Source organism: Taudactylus pleione, unplaced genomic scaffold (genome assembly GCF_031769625.1).
Source record: "Taudactylus pleione unplaced genomic scaffold, aTauple2 ptg000073l, whole genome shotgun sequence".
Classification (NCBI taxonomy): domain Eukaryota; kingdom Metazoa; phylum Chordata; class Amphibia; order Anura; family Myobatrachidae; genus Taudactylus; species Taudactylus pleione.
In genome coordinates this window covers 714,290-740,208 of record NW_028284475.1, presented here as the reverse complement: position 1 = coordinate 740,208, position 25,919 = coordinate 714,290, and the positions used below count along the sequence as shown (strand labels likewise).

Here is a 25,919-nt window from a genome sequence, read left to right as displayed (position 1 = left end):
GTAGCTCAGTGCAGTTACAGGATACAGTAGCTCAGTGCAGTTACAGGATACAGTAGTGCAGTATAGTAGCAGGATACAGTAGTACAGTATAGTAGCAGGATACAGTAGCTCAGTGCAGTTGCAGGATACAGTAGTACAGTGTAGTAGCAGGATACAGTAGTACAGTATAGTAGCAGGATACAGTAGCTCAGTGCAGTTACAGGATACAGTAGCTCAGTGCAGTTACAGGATACAGTAGTACAGTATAGTAGCAGGATACAATAGCTCAGTGCAGTTACAGGATACAGTAGTACAGTGTAGTAGCAGGATACAGTAGTACAGTATAGTAGCAGGATACAGTAGCTCAGTGCAGTTACAGGATACAGTAGTACAGTGTAGTAGCAGGATACAGTAGTACAGTATAGTAGCAGGATACAGTAGCTCAGTGCAGTTACAGGATACTGTAGCTCAGTGCAGTTACAGGATACAGTAGTATAGTGTAGTAGCAGGATACAGTAGCTCAGTGCAGTTACAGGATACAGTAGCTCAGTGCAGTTACAGGATACAGTAGTACAGTGTAGTAGCAGTATACAGTAGTACAATGTAGTAGCAGGATACAGTAGCTCAGTGCAGTTACAGGATACAGTAGCTCAGTGTAGTTACAGGATACAGTAGTATAGTGTAGTAGCAGGATATAGTAGTACAGTGTAGTAGCAGGATACAGTAGCTCAGTGCAGTTACAGGATACAGTAGTACAGTGTAGTAGCAGGATACAGTAGTACAGTATAGTAGCAGGATACAGTAGTACAGTATAGTAGCAGGATACAGTAGCTCAGTGCAGTTACAGGATACAGTAGTACAGTGTAGTAGCAGGATACAGTAGTACAGTATAGTAGCAGGATACAGTAGCTCAGTGCAGTTGCAGGATACAGTAGTACAATGTAGTAGCAGGATACAGTAGCTCAGTGTAGTAAGGATAATGTATTTGCAGCAATAAGATCAATGTCGGGAGCTGTGCTGCATACAGACACCCCCCTGAGACGCTGCGTTTGTATCGCTTCTTTCACCTATTTCGGGGGTGAAGGTCGGGCGAAGCTGTGAAGTGGCCCCAGGGACTCTGTGTTTGAAGACTTTGGAAACTGAAAATTGCTTCTGTGGGGCCATTAATAGTCAGTACTGTAATCATCTCAGCAAGGACAAGGAGCAATGAGAGCATTCCGGCTGCTATGCCAGAGTGGGAGACTGGGAAGGCTCATTACTATGGGTGAGATGTATCAAAGATTGGAGAGAGATAAAATACTGACCAATCAGCTTCTAACACTCACTTTACAGGTGGTATTTGAAAAATGACAGTTAGAAGTTGATTGGTCGGGACTTTGTCTCTCTCCAAGCTTTGATAAATCTCCCTCTATGTCTGTATTCCTATCACCTGCCAGCACCTCAGATTAATCCCTATCTCTAGGTACAGTGCCAGGGTCGGGAAGATGTCCTCTGAGGGATGGCCGTGTGTACGTAGGCGCTTGGTTAAATACCACATGCAAGTGAAGATGCCATTATTTACAGGAGATGAAACATATGAAAAGGTGCATTAGGCGGGTGTTTTCTGTTTTCCTGACTTTTATAGGTACCCAGTTATTATGTTATTATTTCTAGTGCCAATTGCACCCTATGCGGGGAAAGAGACACTTGCAAAAATAATGATAGAAAGACTTAAAGATGTTCCCCTTATCCCTCCATGTGCCCGATTGGTTACACCTGTGTCACAGCTGGCATAACGTGCATGTTTGGGCTCCCAGTGTTCCGCAGGACAAGACATTTTGGGGAATACTTTGGGGAATTGCACAAATTGATTAAAAGTTTAAATAGAACCACAATTTTTTTTCCCCACTGTTTGCTGTATACACAACTCCAACCTGCCCTGATTTAGGCGGGACAGTCCCGATTTGTGGGCACTGCCCGGCCATGCTGCACTTCCGAGATTTGGCCCCAGTGGATTGCTAACAGGAGCCCCTCCAATGCTGCATGTCCTAGATTCAGCAGGTGTGCATGGCATTCAAGGGTTGTTTCTGGGGGGAAGGGGGGCTGTCCGGTACCTCGGAAATGCTGGGTATGCCCCCAAAGGGACAACCTGCATATACTTATACATTACATAGAGAGAAACACATATACTTTCTAATTCTAGCACCTAAGAAGGGGTGACCATTGCACTAGCAAAAGCAGCCCAAATAGGTTTCTATGGAGGCTGCAAAAATAAGAAATGTACCAAGCTTGGCCTTGGTCCTTAGATTCAGGGGCGTATCTATAATGGGTGCAGGGTGTGCGGTGCACATGGGCCCCTGGGTTCAGGGGGGGCCCTCACCGGACACCCATATTTTCTAATACCTCTCCGAGGTCCCACGTCGGGTGTCTCAGCCTGGCGACCTGGGCATGCGCAGTAGACTCTGGGCACGTGCAGTAGACTCTGGGCACAGACTAGTGCCCAGAGTCTACTGATGCTGCGGTTGCTGGCGGTCAGCCTTTAGTCTGCTGGCGGTCGCCGGGGAGAGAGGAAGGGGTCCCCGGATGGGGAATGCACTCGGGACCCCTCCTCTCTTAATATACCCGTTTAGACTGCATTGCCCATAGCCTACAAGTTGCATTACTGCAAAATGATGGTCTCTTAACGGAGCCCGTGCTCTGGCATCTGTAGCCCAACGCATTCCACCATAAAGAGATTCCTTACTGCCACAATATGCGGTGATCAGGAATCTTCATGTCTGAGAGGCAGGGCACACGACCTTATTGTCGCGAATAGCGTATATAGTATATAACAATTATAGGGTCTGAAACCCCATAATTGATAAATATCCCCCTAGTAATAAATAAGCCCCTTTTTGAGGAAGAGGGGGGGCAACCATTCTATGTAATATTTGCCTACTATCCCGGAATGGCCGGTTGGCTGACGAAAGTCGGATGGCGTTCCTGACCAGCCGGAAGAGTGGGCAAAGACTCTGAATGAAGTGACTAGCCCGAGTGGGCGACGACACTATTTTCAATAAGCCCCGCCCCTTTCAGAGTCTACAGGTCTGGACTGTCCAGCTGAATTTGGGAGTTCTGGTCAGGGGCAGGGCTGACCTCTCTCATGCCAGCAATGTTTTGTCAGTGGACAATGAGGACCACCCTCCCAGCAGACCTTATGCCCCCCCCCCCCCCAAAAGGATGGGGGCATCACTAGACCCAGGTAATGAATATTTGACACTTAGATTGCGGAATATTCAGTTACTTTGAGTTAATGAATTAGCACAGTTGCCAAGACTTATAAAAGGCTTTCAGGGAAGTATTTTTGCTGAGTCAGTGCAGTCACGGGGGCGATAACGCCTCAGTCATCATCTGTATACAGAGCACGGGTACAACGCCTTTATTTGATTTGGAAATCCTAGCTTATAAGTGAGAATGTCATAACTTGTATAAAAGAGATGGCATGTTACTGTATATATTCATTTATTTTGTTTTTAATTCAAATAAAGAAAAAAAAATCATTCATTATCGTCATTTTGCCATGGCGAAAACAGAACAGGTATTGCGGCGGTACAGTTACCACCATCTAACTACGTTTCCCCATGCCATTGCATTGGTGATAGGATTCAGCAAACCATTAATATCCCATTAGTATTACTGTCATCCGTAACTAGGGCCGTTACTAGCATATTAGTGCCTGGGGCAAGAAGGAAAACTGATGCCGCCTTGTTATGCTTGTAACGACTGTTGTTGTTACCCGGTCTGCCTGAGAGATGCCGGAGGAGTGGACCCAAGTAGGCGTTGCCACCTTCAGTATTATGCAGTGTTAGTTGGCACCGTAGATAATCACCACATTGAGCCTCGGGATGGCCCATTCCCAGTGAGGCTAGTCTGCTATCAGGAGTTCGGGAGAGCTCCAGGACAGTCCGGGAAAGTATCCCAGCACTCTGTAAGTGTAACCAGATTAACCCGACATAGATTTCCATGTGCCCTTCTTCGGCTTTGTGCATGGGGCGTTCGCCCATTGTGCACTGCCCAGGTGGTAACCCTTTGATGCATAAGGTGGATGAGGAAAAGCATTTTAGCTCATAATAGAGATTTTCACTTTTGCTAAATCAGTCTCATGAGATAAATTTACTAATCCATTGATAAGATGAGTGGGGACTAAGCCAATCACTAGCATTGCCTTTGCCTTGAGACGGCCCTGAGTACAGGACCTTTACCATACTTGTCAACTTTTTCAAATACCCTTCCCGAAGAGTCCCAGACAGTGGGAAGTGAGGTTCAAAAACCCAACTTGCAGCATTTTGCAGCAGAAGTCGGGGCCACAATGACGTGATTCAATGTTAATTGGGTCATTTAAAGTGGCCCACTCTCTTCGGAGTCCTATGCCCACTCTCTCCGGAGTCCTATGCCCACTCTCTCTCGAGAGCCCTAAACCAACTCTCTCGGGAGTCCTTTGCCCACTCTCTCCGGAGTCCTGTGCCCACTCTCTCGGGAGTCCTGTGCCCACTCTCTCCGGAGTCCTGTGCTCACTCTCTCCGGAGTCCTGTGCTCACTCTCTCCAGAGTCCTATGCCCACTCTTTCCAGAGTCCTATGCCCACTCGGGAGTCCTATGCTCACTCTCTTCGGAGTCCTATGCCCACTCTCTCTGGAGTTCTATGCCCATTCTTTCCGGAGTCCTATGCCCACTCTCTCGGGAGTCCTATGCCCACTCTCTCGGGAGTCCTATGCCCACTCTCTCGGGAGTCCTGTGCCCACTCTCTCCGGAGTCCTGTGCCCACTCTCTCCGGAGTCCTATGCCCACTCTCTCCAGAGTCCTATGCCCACTCTCTCGGGAGTCCTATGCTCACTCTCTCCGGAGTCCTATGCCCACTCTCTGGAGTTCTATGCCCATTCTTTCCGGAGTCCTATGCCCACTCTATCGGGAGTCCTATGCCCACTCTCTTGGGAGTCCTATGCCCACTCTCTCAGGAGTCCTATGCCCGCTCTCTCAGGAGTCCTATGCTCGCTCTCTCAGGAGTCCTATGCTCGCTCTCTCCGGAGTCCTATGCCCACTCTCTCCGGAGTCCTATGCCCGCTCTCTCCGGAGTCCTATGCTCGCTCTCTCCGGAGTTCTATGCCCACTCTCTCGGGAGTCCTGTGCCCACTCTCTCCGGAGTCCTGTGCCCACTCTCTCCAGAGTCCTATGCCCACTCTCTCCAGAGTCCTATGCCCACTCTCTCGGGAGTCCTATGCTCACTCTCTCCGGAGTCCTATGCCCACTCTCTCCGGAGTCCTATACCCACTCTCTCCGGAGTCCTATGCCCACTCTCTCCGGAGTCCTATGCCCACTCTCTCCGGAGTCCTATGCCCACTCCCTCGGGAGTCCTATGCCCACTCTCTCGTGAGTCCAGGAGAGCCCACCAAAAGTTGGGACTCTGCTGGACATTCCTGGAGCTTTGGCAAGCATGGGTCCTTTACCTACAACCCACACCTGTGACTTATAAGGGCTCGTTCTGGTTTCCAATCCAATGTTAAACGATCAGCCCCATCTCCTGTGTCCCTGTGTGACTATTCCATTCTGTGTCTGTCTGCAGCGACACGAGCCCTATCACACATCCATCAGCGCTGGTAAGTTGTTTAAATGTAATTAATGGAACAAACCCCGAGGGCTTATCCAATAAAGGAGGAAAACGTATTTGCATCAGTGCAGGACAAAGATAACCAATCAGAGGAGAAATCGATTCTGAACAATAAGTTCTTTTGCCAGGAAATACCAAGGGTAATTAATCCAAGATGTAGAGGAGGGGGGGGGGGGGCTTTGATACGACTGTCTCATGGATCCATATACCACCTTGTGGGCCTGATGTTGGAAAGGAAGGTGGCAGTTTTATTCAGTGTATGTTTCGCCACCAGACCTCATATTCTATCTAGTTCCCGTAACCTGTCCTGACTGGGTCCCTGGATACTGTCCATCCACTTATCAATGGCCATATTGGAGACCGGCGACTACGCAAAGCGGGTATAACACCACCTGAGCGTTTTACAAAAGGCTGATTGGAGGAAGATGTATTGATATAACCAATTGGTTAGCGGTATACACGGTGATACAGGGTGACAGCGGTGGTCACTGGTGATGCCTATAACAGCGGCAATGCAGGTAATACTGGTCTCACCTAGGGGAGTTAAGTACTCAGTAGTGGGTGCCAGGTCTCACATGCGCAGTGGCGCCTCAGTGATGTCATTCTGCCAGGGTCACTGCACAGCAGCAGGAGCGCACTCCCCATGATGGTCTGGTGAGATGCTGGTGGGATGTCATGGCGGATTGGTCCCCATGACAAAATTGTGCATTAAATTACACCATTACTGGAGATTGCGGCAAACATTGAGCGTCCCTCCTTTTTAAAAAAGCAAAAAACATCTAGGCCATCTTTAATACCTTATTCCACGCTAAGCGATGATAAGAGATTAAAACGATTGGGTCTAGAACCCGATAATTAATAAATATGCCCCTTTTCAGATTCAGATTCAATCTAACAAAAACGGAGCTCAGAATGATAAAGAATATATAGATACAAATATAACATAAAAATTTCCATCATACTTACCTGCTCTTCCAGAATGTTCATCAGACAACCTTCTGAATTTCGGGGAGTACTCACAAGTAGGCCAGCCTCCCAGATGCGGCAGTGTACAGTGGGAGGAGGAACAATGATGATGTCATTTACAGCACCACACCCCTGTACTTTCTACTTAGACCTCACACCCCCGGATCACCCGCAGAGAACACTGAAAGACTAAGCAAGTACGATTCCCACTTGTTATGAAATTAGGGCTAGCGGGTGAATTGCTGAGATGTGCTAGTCCAGCTTGCTCCCACCTTGACCTTGAGCCTCCATTAATGTTTGTGCAGTTGGGCGATTATTTGCTACTGCGCATACGTGAAAAGTCCCAAATACCCCAAACGGAGCATGAATTACCCTGAGTGGACGCGGAATCCGATATTGCGTACACAGGCGCTGTCATTAGAACCAGGGGGGAAAATCATGTCCTGAAGTGCGCGCAGTCTCATAGGCGTCATATGGGAGTATCACTAGCGTTTCAGTGAATGCGGCTATGATTACAAACGCAGAGCCGGAGCCACAGAGGCCATGTATAACCGGAGTTTAGAAAGAGACACTGCGCAAGTGTCAATGGTGGACGTGATGGTGGAGTGTTTGGAAACACCGGCGGAGTTACACCATCCATAGGCAGTGAAAGTGGGCATCTCAGGGCTTGCACTGTTCGGCTGAAACTAGCATTTGCATATTACTACAGCTGTGCCGCCACAAAAAAAAATGGCGACCGCTGCGGCATTAGCGTCCGTCTCTGAATCAGATGGAAATGGCAGCAATTTTTAATGTACCTTCCATGCTAGTTTTCTTGTGCTTTGTTGATCATGATTTTGATGTGTGATATCAATACTACACAAAGTGTGGTGGCAAGCCTTGCTTTTATTTATTGTCCTTTTATTGTGTAGTGCATTGTGCCAATTCAGTTTTGATTGTGTTTTCATTGCCTGCCTTTATGTGTGGCTCCACTGGGAGCTGTAATATGTGGTGCTAATGGCTGTTTTGGGGGTCCAATCAAGGGTATAACCCGCAAGCACCTAAGTCCTTTAGCAAAAATAATGGCCGAGCAATAGGTATCTGTTGCCTGTGATCTGCTTTTCCAAGCTTGCCCACTTTCTATGTTGTAAGGAGAAAGAACAAGGGGAGATGTGATGAAAACGCTGAGGTTAGGAATAAAGCACTTTTCCAGGAACCTCTCGTATGAAGTGGAATATATTGTACATTAATAGAATTGAATACAGTGTGGCAAAGGAAATGGGCCACACCTTCTGCGATGACGTGATGGTCAAGAAACATATAGGGTTTTCTGTATTTCTGCTTGATTGACTTAAAATGTGACTTGATCTCCACTTTACTCTTAATAATAGGTAACAAGTTGGGTGTATGAATTTTTTTTTTTTTTTTGTAGAGGCGAGTTGGACGCCATAAGCTTCCCAAAAAAAGGTAAAAAATTATCCTCACATCACTACTATGTGTTGTTTGTAACACTTACTGTATGTGCTTATATTGGTTACAATAGCTAAAACTCTCCAACTTCAAAGTTGCCTAGACATGGACATGCTTGTGTTGACTAATGTTAACATTCTAATACTCAGATTGGCTACAGTATTTTTACTCTGCCCACTTAACATCCAGCTCAAACGTCCTGGTCATTGTAGAGAAATGTCAACATAGCTGACTTTTGCACACTGGTGGTAGTGTCACAGTAGCTGACGATTGCACACTGGTGGTAGTGTCACAGTAGCTGAAGATTGCAACCTTAGGGGCATATTTATCAATTATCGGATATTCGCGGCAATAAGAGATGAAAAACAGCCCGAATGTATCCATATACACCCGCAACCACAGGGGTTTAAAATGGAGCACGTACTTGCAATGTGTTCCGAGTGAAGTGACCTCTATTGACCACGAATGTGTGTCAGAGATATCTGCTGTGGTCCCCCCATGGTACATTCAGGGAATACTTCATACTTGCAGGTATCCCCCAAAAAGTTTTTTTTTTTTTAATATACCACAAATATTATTTAATAAATAGGCCCCTAATAGCAGTGTCACAGTAAGTAAATAATATACACTGGTAACAAAGTCGCGGTAGTTGAAAGTTGCACACAGGTTGCAGCGTCAAGATCAGCAGAATGACAGAAAACTACTGCTGTGAGCACAAGCTCCACGGGTAACAAGGCTGACGGAATACACAGTAGTCCGCAAGCAACAAGGTTTGCAAGAACAGAAATTCAGAACTGCAACTGTTATGAAGAATGAGTGCAATAGCTGCTCTGGCCCAAGTCAAACGTCAAAATTATCTGATTTAAAGAATATTGCTACAATACTTCCTTATAATATTATTGAGAATATTGTCCTAAGATTCATAGTTTTATGAGAAAATAATTTAAATATTTCTGACTAAAAGGGGGAATTGAATTAGCCACGGTAATTTACCACAGGCTAATTGATCCCCCTGGGCCATTCAATTAGCCCCGCAGTGAGGCTGCTGGCAGCATTTACCGGGGATTTTTTTTCACCACCAGTGAAAAAAAATCCCCAATAACTAGGTGGTTAACAGGTACCGTGACCGTGTTAATGCCTGAATCTATGAAATTGTGTGCGAAGGCTCGTTAACCCATGTTAACACATCAATTTAACGGTGTTAACAAAGGTATCAGGTGCAAAAAGGGAGTCTAATTGAATTGCCTCAGACAAGAAGGCCTGAGGTTACCTCCTTTTTTCACCTCCATTAAGTTATCGGTGCTTATTGTATTCCTCCTCTTTAAACTGTTGTTACATCCCTTTGCAGTAATGACTTTAACTTTGTCCTTGATTTTACATTCATTCTTATCTGTCTATCTACAGTGCAGCTGCTTAATATCGGGGAATTGTCAAGAAAGATGTACGTAGACAAAGATTGGCATAAAGCAGGGCCATTTTGATATATATAACATTATTTGTGGGCCTGGTGCAGACCACGACCCTCCGTGTGACATGACACGGGGATGGGGCCACAATCGCTGGTGATTACATCCTGAGGATGCTCCGGGGGAGTTGTAAGGGCAGCGGTGTGACCGTCTGAAGGACTCTCCAGATGGCACTGCTGCATAGATTCTGGATGCGGGATGCCATTCTAGGCACCCTGCTAACCAGATGAGGCTAGCAGAAAAAAGCTCAGAGGGCCAGACCAAATAATTGTGGGGGCCTTATACAGCCCCAGGGCCTGGGGTTCCCCATCCCTGGCATAAAGTGACAAACTGTACTGCACTCGCGATATACAAGATTAATAATGTGTTTTTTTTATTTGTAAAAGGTCCTTTAGGTTGAAGAGTTAGATGGATTGCACACTGGTAGTAAATATTCACAGGTGATGGTGATAGCACATTGGTAGCTGAGAGTTGCAGGTGCTGAAAACTGGTTACTGGTAGCAAAGAGTCACAAGTGCTGAAAATTGGGCACTTGTAGCAAAGGGTCACAGGTACTGAGGAGTGCATATTGGCAGCAGAAATTCACAGGTCCTGAGAATTGCACACTGGTAGCAGAGAGGCATAGGTGCTGAAAATTAGGCACTGGTTGACATTCACAGGTGCTGAGTATTATGCAGTGTTATCAGATAGTCACAGGAGCTGAAGGTTGTCCATTCTGTAGGTAGCCGATTCTGAGTCACATGCAAGACCAAATGTGGGTGCATCTAGCAATTTTTAGCAAAATGTAAAATGCTTTGCCGACTGCATATGCATCTTTACAAACCTTCAATTGATTCTGTCATATGCATCTTGGTCTTTGCTTTGTAGCCATTAAATGGGTGTCTCTGGTTGGAACTTGGTGGCAACAATGCAAACAGACTTATAAAATAACTATTTTGTGTGTGTGTCAGGGCATGTCATGGGCATGTAGCCAGCTTACTTGCTATTCAGAGTCATGCCTATGCAATAAGGACGCCAAATTCAGAAGGATCTCCTACACCTAGCATGGGGTAGGTGTAAGTGCCGATTAAAGTGACGACGGCTACACTTGGGGACAGAAGAGTTGGGCAGTACCAATGTTTAGATGCATATGATTCATACTAAATAAACTATAGTTGCATTAGCATCAACATTCCAATCTCCTTCCATTTTCAGTGGGCTTCTGGAATTGCGTTCGCATTATGTGCTGTTCAGTATCAGGCCCAGGGTAGTCCAAGGCCAACAAAGTTTGCAGGAACGAAAACTGCGGCTTATATGAACAAGTGGACACCATGACTGGGAAATCCGTTCTCCAAACACAGTTTCGGTGCCAACCCATCTCCTTCCATGTGTCCATCCTGCCACTGTATTGTCTATTGCCTTCTGCATTTACCATGGCCTGACTAACCACCCGTGACCCATGGGTTCTAATCCGCTGTAGTATCTCACAGTAATATCTTATCCTCAATAATATAGGCCAGTGGTTCTCAAACTCGGTCCTCAGGACCCCACACAGGTCACGTTTTCCAGGTCACCCAGCAGGGGTACAGGTGTAGTCATTACTCACTGATACATTTTAAAATATCCACATGTGGAGCTAATTATTGTACTGACTCTGTGAGGAGACCTGCAAAACATGCACTGTTCGGGGTCCTGAGGACCGCGTTTGTGAACCTGTGACATAGGCTATAACAGCCGCCTTTACTTTCTGGTCAGCCCTCAGGTGCTTAGCTGCTCCCAGGATGGACATTTCCTGAGTCCATAACCCCAGCAGAACACTTTATGTGGTCGTGTTCTTCTCAATTCACCCCCAATCTCATCTATGCATCTATCACCGTCACAGGCGAGGGTCAAGGCCAGCATATCCCTTATCTTAACACTGGGCCCATTGCGTCATATAGCAGGCAGTGGGGGGAGGATGCAGGTTGTTTAGTTGACTATTGGCGCATCTCTTACCCTAGCCCACTGCACGTCTGATGCCAGGTGGCCGTCTGGGCAACCTATCTGCCCATGGACCCCAGTCAGCCCTCAGTATGCTTTCTCATTTCCTGAACAGCAATCATCTCCTCATCTATGACTGGGCACTTACTCTCCGAGTTACACCCAATCTACCCCGTCCAGCGACTATTGGTCACTTTGTAACCCGTCTGTACTTCACGGATACTGTTTCTTTAAGACCTGCTATTTGCAGGTTACTGGGGCTGATTCTGAGTGGGATACAAAATGGCTGCCATGATGCCGCAGAAGCCAGATTTATTACCTTATGTTAATGGTAGTACCCTTAGGGCCAATGCGAAGATCCGTTCAGCTGACAGTGGGAAGCTGCTTCGCCCTCAGTTTTCCTATCCATAGCCATCATGATCAGTATCGGCACTGGCACCAGCCCCATGCCAGGTGCAAGGGATCTGTCAGAAACAGGCTTCCCTATGCGCGACTCAGAATAGCACAGGAGTATAGCCGCATGCCCACAATACTCCCATGAGACAGATCTCTTGCGTGCGACCGCAGCATTGCCACCAGAAATGCCCATTTCACGCAAAGCAAGATCTATCCGATATAGAATCGTCGGAGATATGCGCTGTTTGCTAAATGCCGCTATTTACGTACCACCCAGAATCAGGCCCTCTATGCACATCCTCCATAGACTGGGGGTCAGTGCATTTGCCGCTGCTGGATGGAAGCATCAGAAGAAATCAGGCCACCTGAAATGTACTTTTCATGTAGCTCCATATGCGTTTTGTCTGCGCAATCACTGAAGGCTGAAGCTATGATTAATCTCTCCTGTATTGTGTACAGCACAGCGGGTGACTCACGACAGGTCACGGCCATGGGAGACTCTGCCATGTCTCCTAAGCGGCTGCCACACAGTCAGGGAGACAGCGCCAGTCTCCGTGCTAGAGCATACTAGATCTCTGTGGCTCTCCGGCCTGCCCAGTCATTCATGGCACCAACACATTCAGCTGGTTCTACCGTACATCTGCTATACATCTTCCTTCTGTTTGTCGATAAGAACATAAACACATCGTGGTTGCTGTCGGACGTAATTGCGCCGTCATTTCCTGCGCAGAACTAAACGTGTATATTCGCCTGTGTTCAGAGCTGTATATGTGAGCAGGCCGCCCCCATCCGTACGTTTGGCTTGATGCCCGTCATCGGAAGCTCTATTCTTTGGGAAAACAGATGTATTTACTCTTGAGGCCCTCTCTGCATAGCCGCAGTTCAGTGGTATAACATGTTAGATTGATCCACAAGCTTGCCGACACCTGGGGACCCACTAAGATCGCTGGTCTCTTAGCAGCTTCAGTGTATGCCGACATGAAACTCATCATCACAGCGGTTTCCTGCCTGTAGGGCTCGGGATCTGAGGGGGATCAGATGAATACCTGGAGAACTGATCATGTGTAGATACCATTAGCTCATCCACAACATTGGGGGGGGGGGGGGAGGAAGGCAACCAGGATCTCCGTCGGCTGCACCATGGCCTCTTTCCCTCATCTGAGTTGGACGGTCTGCACGACCCCATGTCACTCAGCCAGCCACGAATCATACAGATGATCAGATGCTACGTCCATGGACATGAATGCATGCAGGAGGCCTGATGCTTCCTGCTGCATTAATATAATTGCAAGGAGGGAATTGCAAAGCTGCTTGCATGCAGTTCTTCAATACCGTAGACTACATAATCACCCCCTTCAGACAATAATATAATAAACAATAAACTCTGCAAGCATGAGAAAACTCCTATGAACCCTTCATAGGGACACTAAACCCGGTCAATTCTAAATAATATTGAGCCCAGGAGCCAGTAGGCTACACCTAGGACTCAGGAGGACATCTGAGGAGCCCGAGAAGATAAGTATCTTTTGGCAATGGACTAAGGGGTGCAAAGGGGGGGGGGATTGGGTACATTTCCCAGGTTTGGGTCACTTGCACATCAGGCAGGGAGAGAGAGCATACGGCTGTTGTGTGCCAGCCTGCGCTGTGCAGCATCAGTCCCCTCTCTCCCGCTGCGCTAATATACAGCAAGCAGTGGTAGTGGGCATGCAACAAGCGTTACGGGGGGGGAGGGATCACCCATCTGGAGCATGTGATGTCGTATAAAATAACGCTTTACATTAGTTTTGAAAGGAGGCTTGTCCCCCACCCCCCCAGTACCCGGGCCCAGCCTCGCTCTTGACGGCCCTGAATGGACTACAAAAATTTAGGTGCCAGCTGTAATTTTCTAGGCAAAGTGGCTGCCGGGAACCTGTGATCTTCCCATCTCTGTGTCTTACTAAATGTGGTAGTGCTGAGATATAATAACAGGGATAAATAAGTAAAAATAAAACCTCTCTGACCTCTGAGTGACTGGAAAGTCTCCAAACAATCTAATTAATTGGATGGCACAAAATGGGCACAATCTGCCCAAGTTGGTTTCACAGTCACTGCATCAGAAACGAAATGCACTAGTTGCCAGTATGACATTAATATTACAGTATGTGTTACATGCTGAATGGGCTGTAGACGTCAGGCTTTTAACAGGCCACCTTGTCTGATCGCCCCAATTTTTTGGCAGAGTGCGACAGTATAATAATATCCTGAAGATCTGCCCTGCTACCAAGGCTCAATCCCAGAGATGTGCAGCCGCAAAGTGCGACAGTATAATAATATCCTGAAGATCTGCCCTGCTACCAAGGCTCAATCCCAGAGATGTGCAGCCGCAGAGTGCGACAGCGTAATAATATCCTGAAGATCTGCTCTGCTACCAAGGCTTAATCCCAGAGATGTGCAGCCGTGGCATACGTTATAAGTTGCGTTTTGCCTGGTATTTGTAATGGCATGTCTACGTTTATGCGGTTAATATTACAAGTGTGGTATGAAAAGTCGTCATTCAAAATGTCGATAGGTTCTGATTGTCAACAGCCTGAATGTCGATACAGATGTTAGGTCCACAGGGAAAATATCACCATTAATAAATGTCGACATTTAACACGTCATACAGCTGTCTACTTATTTTAGTATAACTCTAACCCCTAAATCTAACGCTAACCCTACCCCTAAAAATTACACAAAAATGTAAAATCGACATTCTGACTGGTACCCAAAATGATAGTGGGTGGATGTAGCATTTTCATTGGAATACTAGAAAATAGGTGCCGGGGGTGGGGTGGCAGGGGAGATTTGTTTCCATGGGGGGGGTATAACAAAGTGATATAATTTTCAAGATTCTTTCTAAAAAAAAAAAAAAAAATCAAAAATGAAATATGTCAGATTGTGCGTTATGAGGCGATATCGGCCAGGTCAGTTTTGGGAATCTGCTCTTCCGGGTAACTCACGTGATATATTTTTAAGTCAAGATTAATTTATTGAACCAATACTGTTACGTTTGCTGAGCTTAGAGGAAGCGGGTTTCTCATTTAGTTAATTTTAAACATTTCTTTGGCTGTGTCTGTCGCGCCCCTCAGTATTCAACAGGGCCCCATTGAGGCCAAGAAAGCATTGACTTACATACAGGGTGTGACAACAGTAGATGAGCCTCATTTCCCGCTAACGGATACACCCCATTCTTTGCCAGTATCACAGGGGTTATTAAGCATGGCCGAGATGTATGTGACAAATGGGGATCTGGTTAAAGAACAAGCAGCACAGATTTTAATAACGCTAAGTAGCTGCGTCCTCAGCTGAATCCCAAAAACTCCAGAGCTGAAGAAGACAGAGATTTTAGTTTCTATCTATTTACCGTGACTTTATCTACGAGCAGAGATGTATGTTCCAGGGACGTCAGGGAAGGGCTTGCAGGCAGCCAGGAGAACACTGTCACTCGGAAGGAAGCAACCGTCTAATTACCATTAATTATTACCATTTTTATGCTGTGACTCCGCGGGACAGAACTTCAGGCTCGTAATGGCAGTGCTGGCATAACACCATGGCAATGGGCAGAGGCGATCATGCCAGCAAAGGCAGGATGGACTCCCACGTGTGGGCAGGGGATCATTCGGGCTGGCAGAACTGTAACCGCCTCGCTTACAGCATTCCCATTTACCTACTGCAGGCCTCATTCTAGCGCCCATTTATTGACAATCGTATTTGCAATGCGATCTGGGCGCGCTATTAGAACCCATGTTCGCATTGCAGGATGCGATCTTAGTGCTGGTATGTATCACAGAGACCCTGCAGGGTCCAGGGCTCTGAAAGGCACCCATACCCTGCAAAGTGCTCAGAGTGAGGAGACCATCTCTTCATTCCTGTGCTGGGCTCCTGCGCATGTGTCCTTATAGCCCCGCCTCCTGCGATTCACAAGGCCGCAGAGCGGCCTAGACGGGCCATGGTACTTAGGGGGTACATGGCCAATCCGGGGAAGATTGGTCACGGGCCAGCCCCTCTTAAAAAGGTATAAAAATAAAATCTAAACAATAGTGCAGGGGGGCTCCGGCGCCTACATAGCGGGGCATTTGCCCCCCTCAGCATCTGCTGCAACCACAGGACATGAAGGCATGTGTACTCAGGATTAAGTCTCTCCCAATTGGTGCCAGCTGCTGTGGGTGGGGCTATGTGATCATGCCCCCGCACTCACTTTCCCTCCTCCTCAGTGCTGTAAAGGGGGTACTGGCGGCTGCAGAGGGGGACGATGTCAACCTTAGCAGCTGACCTGGGCCAGGCCCTCGGACGGCCTCCTAGCAAGCCTGGGCCTGAATAATTACTATCTTCCCCTCTGTGCCCCAGATGATTCATGGTGCCACACCCCCTGCTCCTCCCACTTATCCCACCTGGAGTGTTGGCAGAAATGTGCCAGGGAAACATTAAAATGATTTGCTGATACATGTTGTCACTAGGAAACCTTGACTACCACATCCAGATCATGCCCTAGGCAATCCAGACTCCAGTGGCTCTCTGGGTTGGCGAGCCAAACGCAGCCACGTCGAGATCATTTTGAGGGCATGTCTGAGCCTGCGAAGACAAATTCGCAGTGGTAAAGACTGTGGTGGCTTACGAGCGACGGACATTCTGAGCGCCCATCGGATTGCTCAGGAAGATCGATGGTGCGACCGAAGGCGCGCCTTTGTACGCAAGTGGCGGATTCGATACGGGACGTCCCAGCGCAGATTCCCGTGGCTGCCACTTGTGCATATTTCCGTACATCCGCTGCGTACAAAATCGCATCCGCGAAGGGATGTGTGTACACCTCTGAGTCAGCCAGCGCTCAGTCTTAATGCACTTTCCTGTAGCACTTGTTATACTCCCGTTTGGTATTGTTTTATTGTGATTTTGTTAATCACTATGTGGCACCATATAAATTAACTTGTACATACATGCATACACACACAGGTATATGTATTTTACATGCACGCATGTACATATACACCCATACATACATGGGCTGCAGAACCAGCTGCTGTATGTTACTTGAGCACCCAGCCGCTGCATAACTGGAGTGAGGGGGTAATACTATTATGTTATAGACACATCGGGCTTGCCCTCTCTACCCCAACGTTAGGGCAATTCCTGAATTTTGGGGAGTCCTGCAGGACCCCCCGGGGAGAGTAGGTCGCCCTTCTGGATCTCTCGTCATTTTCTTGATAACTTGATAATGCGATTAGCGTGATCAGGCAAAGGTAGCGGGTTACACTGCGCTCCCCACATCTGTCCCTTGAGTTTCACAATCACACAGTAACTGGTGAACGCAATAATAATTCCCTGAGTCACCCACCAGACTCTCCGACATAACACAAAGCCAATCACATATATGCCATCAATGGTGGAGAAACATCAGACTTCAGCAATCGCTGGCCAAACCAATGATTATCGGTAGCAGCCCATCGATGTTGGCTATTCTGCGCTGGTTGAAGGCCATTTCTAATCACACAGCTGGAGACACCGCTTCCTGTAATTAGGCGTCTTGTGCTGGATGTAGTGGTGATCAGTGATATGGATGGGGTAATAACTGTGTGAGTGAGCAGTCTGTGGACACCTTGATGAATGGATGTAAGGCTGGGATTTATACTGTGTGCTCCCATGTGACTTATTTAGAGGGCTTAATAAGGGGGAATCTCCTGGCCAGGTCTCTCATGTAGCAGAGGCATCAGATCATTAAGGTCATGTTATGGGTCAGCTGACACGTGAATCGTACAGGGAAGGACACGGTGCTCAGTCTGCTCTGTACCGTCTATGTGCCTGGTATAAATCTGATTTAGTGCACTCATTGTGGATTTTACACATCAGCAATTTGGAGAGCAATGGCGGCCAGGAGAGGCTCTCTGTAATGCTGGTCAGCTAAAGATTGGCGCCCATATCTGACCCTCGCATTCTCCTGGGGTACATGATACATGGCTTTACTTTCCAATGCTGGGATTTGGGGGTTTACACCCATGTGGCAGAAATCACATAACACATGTACACAATCCCTCATTACATATGTACCTAATGGCATCCGGACACGGTCCCTCATTATAACACTTTGTGTAATAAGTCACTGCTGATTACATGGGAAAGCCCAGTGATTTATACAGTATAGGGGCCGTAGGGTGACTTTCATCACTTGCATTTTATTTGATTATTGCTCATAGGTGTGCTTTACCTGATTGTCTCTGTATTATCCTGTAACCCAGTGCAATTGGTATAATATAGATGTGTATATTTTTATATATTTTCTGTTGCTTATATTAATAATAAAATGTTTTAATTGACCCATCAACTGACTCAGACTGAGCGCTACACCTTTTATTTCTCATTATGGGCTCTTCTCATCATCACTAGTATGAGGACAGAATTCAGCAAGCTAACCTCATTCAGAGGTGGTCGGAGGATGCAAGCGGTCGCTCAGAAACTGGGCGGCCACTTGCATCCTGACCGCCCGCCTCTGTTGCGGTCGTTAGGCTGTGGGTTAACACCCACAGCTCTAACGACCGCTCGGGTGATGGTCGCGATGGTCATCGGGGCTTACGACGAGACCCTAGGGTAGGGTCTCACTTGTTGTAAGCCCCGGAGAGCTTCTGGCTCTGTCAGAGCCGGAAGCTCTCCACTGACATCACTAGTGATGTCAGTGGAGCTTCCCCCAAACGGCAGGCGTTCCCATAGGAACGCCTCCGTTTGGGCTGCCACCCCCCTGGCCCGCCTTCCAAACGGGGTGAGCTGTCAATCAACATCGACAGCTCGCCCCCTTTGGAAAGAGACCCGCTACGACCAGCGCTGTCGGTCGTAGCGGGTCTCACACATGCGCACGAGGGAGCCGGCTCCCTCGTGCGCATGCGCACTGCACAAACATCGTTACGGCCGTGCGGTCGTAGACCGTACGGCCGCCTCTGAATAAGCTCCTATATTTTTGGAGCTTGATTGTGGGAGCATTCGGCATCTCTAGATTGGGAAGTGCTCCCGCTACCCGCACCTTCCCCATGAGAAATAGTCCTGGGCGGCGAAAAGGGATCCCCTCTCGGATCCGTCCGTCCCTGTCAGGCTCCATCGGCCAGATGACGGGGCTCTTGTGCGCAGGCCTGACCTGTAGGTCACGCACGCACACTCGTCTCACTGCTCTGAAAAGAGCAGTGGAAAACTCGTGGAGAGATTTTCGGATCAGCTGTCTCCGCGCCGGAGCAGTGATGAATGGCTCCGGCACTCGCGTCCAGATGGAATGTTACGTTTCGGGCTCCCTGATAATTAGCATGTTGAGTAGAGCCCTATAACGCTGCCTCGTTTATCTTACATGGAATGTCTCATGCATGTTTGCCTCTAAAGCTGGGTACACACTAGACAACCCAGCAATCTTGTGGATGGTGGGGACAATTTACCTTCACCCCGTACCATACAAGATTACCGGTACACACTAGAAGATTGAATGAATGTGGGAAGGATGTGGCGTTCCGTCCCTCATTAATATGCCGTATCCTCATATCGGCCTGCAGAGGCGATGAGTAACTCGCGGGAGTGCGTACATACTGGACGATGTGGACGATCTGTCATTCTGATTTGTCTAAAATTGTCAAATCGTCCAACTTATGGCCTACTGTGTACCCAGCTTTAGGTGTGTATATATATATATATATATATATATATATTCATTGAGTGTCTCATGTATATATATGGAAGTCTCTTGCATGGAGTTGCTCACAGGGCGCAGCGTCACTCGTCCCTGGGACCCGCCCAGAGCTGGCTGAGATAACCCGGACTACAAGGGGCTATAGTGACAATGACACTGCTGCCATACACTGCCCTTTGTGCCCTGGCCCTGAATATATTGTACAGTCAGCACAAAGCAATGACTGGGGGCTCCCCCACCCCTGATGTTTTATGTGTTAGAGGGAGCATCCTGCGCTTCTTATGACGTAATAGGTCTAGAAATCAGTGAGCTCACAGGTGGCTCTAGGGCATAGGGCACAAGTTCTCAGGACCCCAAACAGTGCATGTTTTCCGGGTCTCCTCACAGACTCACAAGTGAAATAATTAGCTCCACCTGTAGATCTTTTAAAATGTGTCACTTAGTAATGACTACACCTGTGCACCTGCTGGGTGACCTGGGAAATGTGTCAGTGAGCAATGATTACACCTGTGCTCCTGCTGGGTGACCTGGGAAATGTGTCAGTGAGTAATGACTACACCTGTGCTCCTGCTGGGTGACCTGGGAAATGTGTCAGTGAGTAATGACTACACCTGTGCACCTGCTGGGTGACCTGGGAAATGTGTCAGTGAGTAATGACTACACCTGTGCTCCTGCTGGGTGACCTGGGAAATGTGTCAGTGAGTAATGACTACACCTGTGCACCTGCTGGGTGACCTGGGAAATGTGTCAGTGAGTAATGACTACACCTGTGCACCTGCTGGGTGACCTGGGAAATGTGTCAGTGAGTAATGACTACACCTGTGCTCCTGCTGGGTGACCTGGGAAATGTGTCAGTGAGTAATGACTACACCTGTGCACCTGCTGGGTGACCTGGGAAATGTGTCAGTGAGTAATGACTACACCTGTGCACCTGCTGGGTGACCTGGGATATGTGTCAGTGAGTAATGACTACACCTGTGCACCTGCTGGGTGACCTGGGAAATGTGTCAGTGAGTAATGACTACACCTGTGCACCTGCTGGGTGACCTGGGAAATGTGTCAGTGAGTAATGACTACACCTGTGCACCTGCTGGGTGACCTGGGAAATGTGTCAGTGAGTAATGACTACACCTGTGCTCCTGCTGGGAGACCTGGGATATGTGTCAGTGAGTAATGATTACACCTGTGTTCCTGCTGGGTGACCTGGGATATGTGTCAGTGAGTAATGACTACACCTGTGCACCTGCTGGGTGACCTGGGATATGTGTCAGTGAGTAATGATTACACCTGTGCACCTGCTGGGTGACCTGGGATATGTGTCAGTGAGTAATGACTACACCTGTGCACCTGCTGGGTGACCTGGGATATGTGTCAGTGAGTAATGACTACACCTGTGCTCCTGCTGGGTGACCTGGGATATGTGTCAGTGAGTAATGACTACACCTGTGCTCCTGCTGGGTGACCTGGGAAATGTGTCAGTGAGTAATGACTACACCTGTGCTCCTGCTGGGTGACCTGGGAAATGTGTCAGTGAGTAATGACTACACCTGTGCTCCTGCTGGGTGACCTGGGATATGTGTCAGTGAGTAATGACTACACCTGTGCTCCTGCTGGGTGACCTGGGAAATGTGTCAGAGTAATGACTACACCTGTGCTCCTGCTGGGTGACCTGGGAAATGTGTCAGTGAGTAATGACTACACCTGTGCTCCTGCTGGGAGACCTGGGATATGAGTCAGTGAGTAATGACTACACCTGTGCACCTGCTGGGTGACCTGGGATATGTGTCAGTGAGTAATGACTACACCTGTGCACCTGCTGGGTGACCTGGGATATGTGTCAGTGAGTAATGACTACACCTGTGCACCTGCTGGGTGACCTGGGATATGTGTCAGTGAGTAATGACTACACCTGTGCACCTGCTGGGTGACCTGGGAAATGTGTCAGTGAGTAATGATTACACCTGTGCTCCTGCTGGGTAACCTGGGAAATGTGTCAGTGAGTAATGACTACACCTGTGCTCCTGCTGGGTGACCTGGGAAATGTGTCAGTGAGTAATTACTACACCTGTGCTCCTGCTGGGTGACCTGGGAAATGTGTCAGTGAGTAATGACTACACCTGTGCTCCTGCTGGGTGACCTGGGAAATGTGTCAGTGAGTAATTACTACACCTATGCTCCTGCTGGGTGACCTGGGAAATGTGTCAGTGAGTAATGACTACACCTGTGCTCCTGCTGGGTGACCTGGGAAATGTGTCAGTGAGTAATGACTACACCTGTGCTCCTGCTGGGTGACCTGGGAAATGTGTCAGTGAGTAATGACTACACCTGTGCTCCTGCTGGGTGACCTGGGATATGTGTCAGTGAGTAATGACTACACCTGTGCAGCTGCTGGGTGACCTGGGAAATGTGTCAGTGAGTAATGACTACACCTGTGCTCCTGCTGGGAGACCTGGGATATGAGTCAGTGAGTAATGACTACACCTGTGCAGCTGCTGGGTGACCTGGGAAATGTGTCAGTGAGTAATGAGTACACCTGTGCTCCTGCTGGGTGACCTGGGATATGTGTCAGTGAGTAATGACTACACCTGTGCTCCTGCTGGGTGACCTGGGATATGTGTCAGTGAGTAATGACTACACCTGTGCTCCTGCTGAGTGACCTGGGATATGTGTCAGTGAGTAATGATTACACCTGTGCTCCTGCTGGGTGACCTGGGAAATGTGTCAGTGAGTAATTACTACACCTGTGCTCCTGCTGGGTGACCTGGGATATGTGTCAGTGAGTAATGACTACACCTGTGCAGCTGCTGGGTGACCTGGGATATGTGTCAGTGAGTAATGATTACACCTGTGCACCTGCTGGGTGACCTGGGATATGTGTCAGTGAGTAATGACTACACCTGTGCAGCTGCTGGGTGACCTGGGATATGTGTCAGTGAGTAATGACTACACCTGTGCACCTGCTGGGTGACCTGGGATATGTGTCAGTGAGTAATGACTACACCTGTGCTCCTGCTGGGTGACCTGGGAAATGTGTCAGTGAGTAATGACTACACCTGTGCTCCTGCTGGGTGACCTGGGAAATGTCAGTGAGTAATGACTACACCTGTGCACCTGCTGGGTGACCTGGGAAATGTGTCAGTGAGTAATGATTACACCTGTGCACCTGCTGGGTGACCTGGGAAATGTGTCAGTGAGTAATGATTACACCTGTGCACCTGCTGGGTGACCTGGGAAATGTGTCAGTGAGTAATGATTACACCTGTGCACCTGCTGGGTGACCTGGGATATGTGTCAGTGAGTAATTACTACACCTGTGCACCTGCTGGGTGACCTGGGAAATGTGTCAGTGAGTAATGACTACACCTGTGCACCTGCTGGGTGACCTGGGATATGTGTCAGTGAGTAATGACTACACCTGTGCACCTGCTGGGTGACCTGGGAAATGTGTCAGTGAGTAATGACTACACCTGTGCACCTGCTGGGTGACCTGGGAAATGTGTCAGTGAGTAATGACTACACCTGTGCTCCTGCTGGGTGACCTGGGAAATGTGTCAGTGAGTAATGACTACACCTGTGCTCCTGCTGGGTGACCTGGGAAATGTGTCAGTGAGTAATGACTACACCTGTGCACCTGCTGGGTGACCTGGGAAATGTGTCAGTGAGTAATGACTACACCTGTGCTCCTGCTGGGTGACCTGGGAAATGTGTCAGCGAGTAATGACTACACCTGTGCTCCTGCTGGGTGACCTGGGAAATGTGTCAGTGAGTAATGACTACACCTGTGCTCCTGCTGGGTGACCTGGGAAATGTGTCAGTGAGTAATGACTACACCTGTGCACCTGCTGGGTGACCTGGGAAATGTGTCAGTGAGTAATGACTACACCTGTGCACCTGCTGGGTGACCTGGGAAACGTGACCTGTGTGGGGTCCTAAGGGCCGAGTTTGAGAAACCCTGCTCTAGGGTATATTATACCCAGTGATTACCGGGCAGCCTTACACACTCTCAGGTCATACACTATGTGCGCTATATAGTAACATCTCATTACAAGGTATTCAAAAACACATATTCCCAGGGGAGGGGGTCATCATTTTAGAATTGTCCTCACTGTTCTTTTCCCTTTGCAGGACTCAATGTTTTCTTTGGCCCTGAAATGCCTTATAAGTCTATCATCCATCATTCTGCTGGGACTGATCATCGCTTATCATGCGCGAGAGGTGCAGGTAGGTGACACTTCCATATATTCCAATAATCTTATGTCCTATAATCCCTGCTCCTCATTGTTCTGTACCTGTAATATAATCCCTGCTCCTCACTGTCCTGCACCTGTAATATAATCCCTGCTCCTCATTGTTCTGTACCTGTCCTATAATTCCTGCTACTCACTGTCCTGTACCTGTCCTATAATCCCTGCTCCTCATTGCTCTGAACCTGTCCTATAATCCCTGCTCCTCACTGTCCTGTACCTGTCCTATAATCCCTGCTCCTCATTGCTCTGAACCTGTCCTATAATCCCTGCTCCTCACTGTCCTGTACCTGTTTTATAATCCCTGCTCCTCATTGCTCTGAACCTGTCCTATAATCCCTGCTCCTCACTGTCCTGTACCTGTCCTATAATCCCTGCTACTCATTGTACTGTACCTGTCCTATAATCCCTGCTACTCATTGTCCTGTACCTGTCCTATAATCCCTGCTACTCATTGTACTGTACCTGTCCTATAATCCCTGCTACTCATTGTCCTGTACCTGTCCTATAATCCCTGCTACTCATTGTCCTGTACCTGTCCTATAATCCCTGCTCCTCATTGTCCTGTACCTGTCCTATAATCCCTGCTCCTCATTGTCCTGTACCTGTCCTATAATCCCTGCTCCTCATTGTCCTGTACCTGTCCTATAATCCCTGCACCTCACTGTCGAGGACCTGTCCTATAATCCCTGCTCCTCACTGTCCTGTACCTGTCCTATAATCCCTGCTCCTCACTGTCCTGTACCTGTCCTATAATCCCTGCTCCTCACTGTCCTGTACCTGTCCTATAATCCCTGCACACCTCACTATGCTGTACCTGTCCTATAATCCCTGCTCATCATTGTCCTGTACCTGTCCTATAATCCCTGCTCCTCACTGTCCTGTACCTGTCCTATAATCCCTGCTCCTCATTGTCCTGTACCTGTCCTATAATCCCTGCTCCTCATTGTCCTGTACCTGTCCTATAATCCCTGCTCCTCATTGTGGATGACATATACAGCTATAGGGTCCTGCTAATTAAATCAATATTTACAAGACAGTCTCGATTCCTGTCAGGCCTAGAGAACACGCAGAGTGTTTGGAGAAGACCTGTTGCTGTCAGCATGGGGCTGGTTTCCGCAGGGCAGGGGGCCAGCAATTTCCTGTACGGAATTCAGCCACATGTAGCACAGGCCGTGTGACATTATGACAGGAGGTCCCTGCTATGGTGTAAACAGTCCAGCCTGTTATAGCTTCGTACTGGTAGCAGCATTTCAGCAGTACCCCTAGCAATGTGTACTTTTCGTGCGGGGAAAAATTTAACATTTTTGTAAATATATTTGTTTATATTTAATAATTAACATTAAAACACTAGGCAATTCCATTGCCTTCATGGCCATGACGCATCTCTGCTGCCTGATCATAAATCTAAAGTGTAGTATGTTATAGGCTTTACATTTATCTCCATCTGGACGCACATTATACGTGAGCTGAGTATATTGGCATCTATGGTCTCAACCTTGGAGGGAGATAAAGTACCAACCAATCAGCTCTTGTCACTTTACAGGCTGTGGGGCTCATTTACCAATGACTTTTATCATGCGCAATGAGTTTTAAAACTCACTGCGTATGACAATGGGGCTCCAGCCAATCAGCCCCCAACTGTCACCTGTTTGAAAAAGTGACAGTTGGTAGCTGTTTGGATGGAGCACCATTTACCATGCGTAACATGTTTTAAAGCTCGTTGTATATGATAAAACTCCTAGATAAATGCGCCCCAGTTTGAAAAATGGCAGTTAGGAGCTGATTGGTTGGTACTTTATCTCCATCCACTCTCTCCTAGGCTTAGTACATAGACAAGTGGGCTCGGCGTACACAGGTAATTGTGTATTTCCTAACGCACACTTGTACGTAAACCGTGACTAGGGCCTCCGTCTTTTATCCCGAGTATAACCCCCAAGTTCCTCTATGTCTTTGGCCATGGCATGACCCGGATTCCAACCTCTGAAGAATTCCTATCCGGTTATTTCCATTCTGCCTTTCCTTTGGCATCCCGACCCCTCAGGGAGACCCCTCTCCCCCATCAAGCGACATGGCAGCCTCAGCATGTTCTCCATGCCCGGACAGGTGTCGGACATGTGACGTATGAACACACAGCTCCGGTCTATGACTAATCACACACAGCTG

The 25,919-nt window shown here is 47.9% G+C and overlaps 1 protein-coding gene across 1 annotated transcript in view; it reads left to right on the top strand.

Annotated features, from left to right (window-relative positions):
* The window catches only part of KCNN3 (potassium calcium-activated channel subfamily N member 3), a 119,268-nt gene that overhangs the window by 36,708 nt on the left and 56,641 nt on the right, over positions 1-25,919 (top strand). The window contains exon 2 of the mRNA XM_088467529.1: positions 23,635-23,730. Within this exon, the coding sequence (XP_088323655.1) occupies positions 23,635-23,730 (96 nt within the window). The remainder of the gene's footprint in view (positions 1-23,634; positions 23,731-25,919) is intronic.